The sequence below is a fragment of the Impatiens glandulifera genome, chromosome 1 (genome assembly GCF_907164915.1).
Source record: "Impatiens glandulifera chromosome 1, dImpGla2.1, whole genome shotgun sequence".
NCBI lineage: Eukaryota > Viridiplantae > Streptophyta > Magnoliopsida > Ericales > Balsaminaceae > Impatiens > Impatiens glandulifera.
Genome location: NC_061862.1, coordinates 108,559,920 through 108,566,585, shown reverse-complemented (window position 1 = coordinate 108,566,585; position 6,666 = coordinate 108,559,920). Strand labels below are relative to the sequence as shown.

Here is a 6,666-nt window from a genome sequence, read left to right as displayed (position 1 = left end):
ACTCTAGAGAAGTAACCAAATCTCAAATGAATAAATTTTTCGGATCTAATTTCTGAAATCGTAATGATAATGACATTTTGAATGCTTTTTAACGACTTAAATAAGTTCACTATAAAAATTAGAGAATCATAAATCTATCATGTAATTCTTCTTTTTTTTAGCCGCCTCAATCCATGTCTTTCAATAGCCACAGAGGACGGTCCTCAGTATTGATATATTCTCGAAATCAATAAGGTCACAAATTGAATTTGAAAAATATTTAACTCCACATTGGATAGACAAACAAACAATCCCGATTTCATTTATTCTCTTTCCCTTGTTATCTTCGCCCTTCCTCAGAAGGGTAAAAAAACCTCTCATTCTCCATTGCCACACTTCTATCTCTCTCTCTCTTTGCCAATGAAACTTTTATATAGAGACTGCATACAGTTTTCTGTCAGCAAATATGACTGATGAATGATAAGACTTAACCAAAAATCATAAAAAAAAAACATGACAGAACCCTACTCATCAAATTTCTTCACCAAATGTTTCAACTTCATACCTCTTCATCCAAACCCTCCTTCTCCTGTCCGGCAAGCCCTTCCTCTTCTCAACAATTTATGTCCCAACAAAACTAGGGTTACCAATGAAGAAGAAGAGGAAGAAGGAAGTGTGACAGTTTCCCTTCACATAGGGCTTCCATCTAGCGACAACATGAACCCTAATTCTTGTCCTTCAGAAATAAGTCAGCAAAATAAAGAGGTCAATTCTCATGAGGATAATAATTCAGTTGTTTCTGGGTACCCTTTGAACCGATTGAACATGGGACGTCAGTACTGGATTCCTACTCCTTCTCAAATCCTCACTGGTCCTACTCAGTTCATATGTTCTGTTTGTTTCAAGACTTTTAGTAGATACAACAACTTGCAGGTATGTTCATTAATTTGTTTTTCTCTTTCTATTTTTGCATATGGGTTTTCTTCAGACTATCCAGATCTGTTTAGTACATCATTAGTTTTTACAAAATCAAAATAAGGAATCTTAAAGGTACATAAAAAGTTAAGACAATCCGAAAATCTCAAACCTAGATTGAACTCAGAAGGCAACACAGATCTTGATACCCTTAGTTATCACATTCAGGTCGTCTGGTTTGGTAGACCTCTTTTGACCATATCATAAAAAGATTTCATTAGTCTTTTTTTTTTAACATCTCAAAATTGTGATTAAAACCTTTCAATAAAATCTGTTTCTGATCTTCGATCTGGAAAATCCGTGTTATCAGTATGGAGTTCATCCATATTTTAAGATATTTGAGCAAGTTAATCTCTTGGTATCGTGACATATGGTCTTTTGTTTTTTTCCTTTGATGGTCTATCATTATTTTAAAATTTTCTAATGTTGTTATGTTATGTTTAGCTTCATTTCATTGTGCTTAATTACTTTTATTGACAATTAAAAAAAAACAAAATCCATTTAATTATAAGTTATAATAAAATCAAATCACAACCAACTCAAAATAAACATCAAACATAGATCCATCTCAAGGAAGGGAAAATAAATCGAGATAGAACTTATATATTGTCCTTATCTTGGACATACAATTTACACCATCTCAATTACAATCATAGTTCACTTGGTTATGGAATCTATACGTTTCTCTTTTCATTATGATATTTTACTGATCTATTCGATATCACTCGACCTTATTGACAAATTTGTCGAGAATTTTCACTTGTTTATAAACAAATTTGGTATCACAATTTTTTTATGTAATACCTCTTAACTTTTAGCTATTCAAATCAAATTACCTTCATGCACAAAATATGTGTTCATTACATTCCTCCTGAGAACAAAGGGATCTCATCCTGAAAAGATAAATAAGAAAGACTGTTTATCATAAATAAATGTCAAGATAATGTTTCCTCATTTGAAGCAATTACATGATTTATGTACTTCTAAATACTATATATCTCCCTTGATGTAAGTTTCCTAAAATGAATCACATTCACGAATGACATAATCCTGAGAGAAAGGGGGAAATAAGATATTAATGGAGTTTGTGACAATAATTTTAAAAACCCATCACTGATCTGACTCATATAAACACAATAAATTGCAAACATTTGACAGCATTATGATCAATAGTAAAAATAATGACCATATTTCAAATAACTTGTAGTCTAGTACATGTTGAATATATAATGGTCTGGGATGACAAGTTCCTTTCTTCCTCTGTTGAACACTATTCTTCCACAGTTTGCTTAATATGGAGACTTTTATTTCTTTATGCCTTGAAGCTTGTGAAACAGACATTTTGCAGACAGTGAATTTTTGTAATTGGTAGACATTTTAAACAAGTACTTGTTGGATTATTTAAAAACTGTAATTGTTGATAATTTTGTGAACATCAGTTTTTTTTTTTTTTTTTTTTTATAAAAAACTTATGGGTATTAATATATTTTTATAAATAATATATATATATTTTTAAATAAATGGTATATTATTATTTTTTTAATAATGAATTTAGTGATGAGATAGATGAAATAATATTTTATTATAATTAGATTTTTTTAATAAATTGAACTAAATAAGTCTTACCCTTTTTAATTAATGATTTTCTTAAGACAATCATTTTAGTCCAAATTGTTTTTTTTATAATTTGGAACCAGGAGAGAAATAATTTTTTTTAAATCTTTAAACTTTTTTCTTTTTGTTGGGGTAAATGACTTATCATTATTTAATTAAAATTCAAAAGAGAGTTTCGAATTAGAGAAAAAACAAGTTTTACTCTAATTTAATGAATCAACAAGACAAAATAGCATGAAAAGCAACAACCAAACAACAAACAAATCAAAAGTCTCTCGCCTTAAAACTAGAATATATGCTGAGTGACTTCATCAACTTAATAAACCAATTTTGAAAAATCACCCAATTATCCGAATTCGTGGGTAGTCCTTCAAACTTATGTAAACTTATTTTTAGTACATTTTTTCACTAATCTCCAAATTTGTGAGTATCACAAAAATTAGGAAAAAAGTTACAAAAAGAAAAAAACAAACATCAAGTTCACAACAACAAATGAAAGAAACAAAATCATACTATGTCATAAGAGCTAAAATTATTATTGAAGTTAGTCTTCCGTTCTTCCAATATTGCGAGATTCATAATTCATGTGAAAGATGTTCCACTAGAAATATTCTTGTTATTGCTTCAACTCATATTCCCTAAAAACGTGGATCATGATAATAGTCGTGATAGCTTAGCTAGTAAAGCAGAGGATTGAAAACCTCGTGTCACTAGTTCAAATCTGGTTCCTGGTACCTAACTCATTTGAATGCGTATCTATTCTATAAATTTGTTGATATGGCTCAACATACATATTTATTAATAGTCTTGATTGTCATACATTACATGGAAGATTTTGTATTTTTATTTCTTGTTTTGATTCCTTGTTTGTTTCCCTTCATCTTCTCTAATCTTTTCAGAATTCTCAATATCTTTCACTATTCTTGAGATCACGATCTCATTGGTATCATGTTTCTTAAGGATGCTCTTTTCTTTTTAAAAGAAGCTTCTCTTCTCTATTCATCCAATCAATTAATTTATTCTTCATGCTACTAAATGCATGTGGAGTATCATCATATTCTTCCTCTTCCTCCTCTTCATGTCTCTTGCTCGGAGATCAGAGCTTCGGTGGAAAAGGACAATAACGCTTCAGTCTGACTTGCAGACGTTAATCTCCATTCCCGTTTCTTCAAGGGCTTTAATAAGTTTAGGGGGGGTGATCTTAATAGTTTAAGAGTAATGAGAGAAAACAGTTGAAAACTATCAAATTCAAGCTCAAAAAAGTCTCATACAAACTCAATATATAACAACCTGAACTACTATGTAGGGTGAAAACCTAAACATGCACTTATCCATTGACATTAAATTTGTGCTCAAGTTGACATCAGCTCATTCTATCTTTAAATCATTATTTTTTTATGTTTACATCTGTATGTATCTTGATTATTTGATGATAAATGCATATAGATGTGACATTAAAGTTTACCATTAATCACTAAAATAGAATAATAAAAAACATGTTTTGTCTGGACAGGTTTATGTTGTGAAATGTTGCATTTTAGAACCAATGAAATATTTTTATAAGTACACTAATTATTATTTTCATTTGCTTGTTATCCTAGACCTTTAAAACTTTCTAAATAGATTAACAAATATAAACATAGCTAGACAAGCGATGAGAGAATTACATGCTGCATGGTTGATTTGAAGATGAATTTTGATCTACAATTTTTTGTGTCATATATTTAATTTTGGGTTAATTACTTTTCCTTATTTTTCATTATTGTTAAGTTTGTTAATTTTATGTGTTTTAGTTATATTGTCTATTGAGGTATTAAACTTTTTTTTTTAAAATAGGGTGTTTTTTTTTTTATTGATCCCGGTTTTGTGAAGATCACAAGAGAACCGGGAAATGTATTATTATTTTTTTAGTTAAATATAATTCCGATTCTAATTATTTATCATTTCTTACAAAATCATATCTAACAACATCGGTTGAATCATATAATAGTTTGTTCATACTTTTTCTCATTTAATTATGTCATTATGTGTAAGCCACACAATTTTCATGACTATTAGATATTGATTCTTAAGAAGAGATACATAGAGCATGTAGTTTTCTTTTTATTTCATTCAAATCAATTATATCTATATTTGTATTAAATTATTAACCATCTATTCTTGCAGTAAAATTACAATCTTAATCTTTGAAGCTATATAAATTCCATATATCAAGAGTTGTTCTAGAAATTTATATACATAGTATTTTGTTGTTATGGATATTTTTATTTTTGAAAATGCAAAACTTTTCATTATAGAAATTTGTTGAAGAAAGCACTTTAAACTGCAATACATTGATTAGAATTGTTGCAATTATTGAATATATTTTTTCTTATAAATATTAATGTTTATATTAATAGAGTTGTCTTTTAATATTGACTTCTAATAATATTTTCTATAAAGTCTAACAAGTGACCTAGTTAAGGTTGGTTATTCAATTTTATCAGTAATCTCACTTTTGTGTTATTGCCAATAAAAAATATCTTACATCTATCATCACTCAATCACATTCAAATTAGTATCATGGTCATTCCAACAGACAAAATCATTCTCATTCATCTACATATTAAAATGAATGAACCTAAAGTGATTTTGATATATCAAAATGACAATTTCACACAATCTACTAAGACCCGCTGAAATAAATCGTCAGCAAGAAGTCAATAGCTTTGCCGATAAACACAATCCCATAATCCCGAGATTAGAACCAAAAGAATCACATGTGTTTCACTTTAGAAAAAAGAATTAAAAATAAATCTAATTATTTTTCTAAATAGACTATTTGGATCTCTTCACTTTCTCTTAAATACAATCTTCTTATCATATATAGATTCCATCTTTAGACACTTTCCGAAATTATGATATTAGAGAAGGAAATCATTTTAACTCAATTAAACTTCAATAAGTCTATATATGATGTACTAATTGTTTATAGTAGTATTTATAATAAAATGAACAATATTTAGAAATAATTTTTTTTATTAGTCACCTAATCCGAAGAGTACTTACTCTTCACATTGCTAACTTTGGTTGATCATGTTGCCTCAACTTGAGGCAAACCTCTTCTAGTTGTTTTTATTAATGAAAACAATATTTACATTAAAATCATATTTTTCAGATTTTATATATAATCGAAACATTTGCAGATGCATATGTGGGGACACGGATCTCAATATAGAAAGGGTCCGGAGTCTCTAAGGGGGATCCAGCCAACCGCAATGCTAAGGCTGCCATGTTATTGTTGCGTCGAAGGTTGCAAGCACCACATAGACCAACCAATGGCGAGACCTTTGAAGGACTTCAGGACCCTCCAAACACACTACAAAAGGAAACATTGGACAAAACCTTTCATGTGTAGGAAATGTGGAAAGACATTTGCTGTGAAAGGAGATTGGAGGACTCATGAGAAAAATTGTGGAAGAGTTTGGTATTGCAGTTGCGGTTCTGACTTTAGGCACAAGAGATCGTTGAAGGACCACATCAAGGCGTTCGGATCTGGACATGGGGTGCTTGGTTTCGAGGGTTTAGATCAAGAGGAGGACGATCCAGTTTCATCTGAGATCGAAAGAGATGACGACGATGAAGCTTGAGTTGCAAGTAAGAAAACTCTAATTGAAAGCAAACTAAAGAATGCATATTTTGAATGGAAAATCATATCTTATGTTATTTTTTTGGCTTGGTATTAATCCTCTCACATTTCAATGTAAATAGATTATCTTTTCATTTGGTTTGTATGGTTTTTGTGCCACCTACTATTGGATGATTACTTAATTTGAAGTCTAAAAATATATCTAGTTTCTGGTTTGCCTTACAATTCTTAATACAAGTTTATGTTCTTATATAAATAAAAGTTGCTACACAAGAATTAAGGTTTCAGACTCCTATTTAATTTTTGTGTTATATCTTTCCAACTGGTATTTCGAGTTTCTGATGTTATGTCTAGTTTTTCATTATGCTCAAATTGCGAGAATGGAGAAAAGCAATATGATTCATTTGCTCCTTCATTTTTAGATGTCAACATAGATTTGGTCGACTTTGCTTGCACCAAATGTTATTTGC

General features: G+C 29.7%; 1 protein-coding gene across 1 annotated transcript; it reads left to right on the top strand.

Moving 5' to 3' along the window:
• The first annotated feature begins 290 nt into the window (after positions 1–290).
• On the top strand, positions 291–6,421 carry LOC124922799 (zinc finger protein WIP2-like). The gene is made up of 2 exons (XM_047463505.1): positions 291–912; positions 5,754–6,421. The coding sequence occupies exons 1-2, from the start codon at positions 493–495 to the stop codon at positions 6,195–6,197; spliced, it is 864 nt and encodes a 287-aa protein (XP_047319461.1). The 5' UTR covers positions 291–492; the 3' UTR covers positions 6,198–6,421.
• Positions 6,422–6,666: the final 245 nt, after the last annotated feature.

Excerpts from the sequence above, each read along its gene's own strand:
- LOC124922799 (XM_047463505.1), top strand. The coding sequence starts at position 493 with ATGACAGAACCCTACTCATCAAATTTCTTCACCAAATGTTTCAACTTC. Across the intron at positions 913-5,753 it reads GTAGATACAACAACTTGCAG|ATGCATATGTGGGGACACGG; the intron begins GTATGTTCATTA and ends AAACATTTGCAG.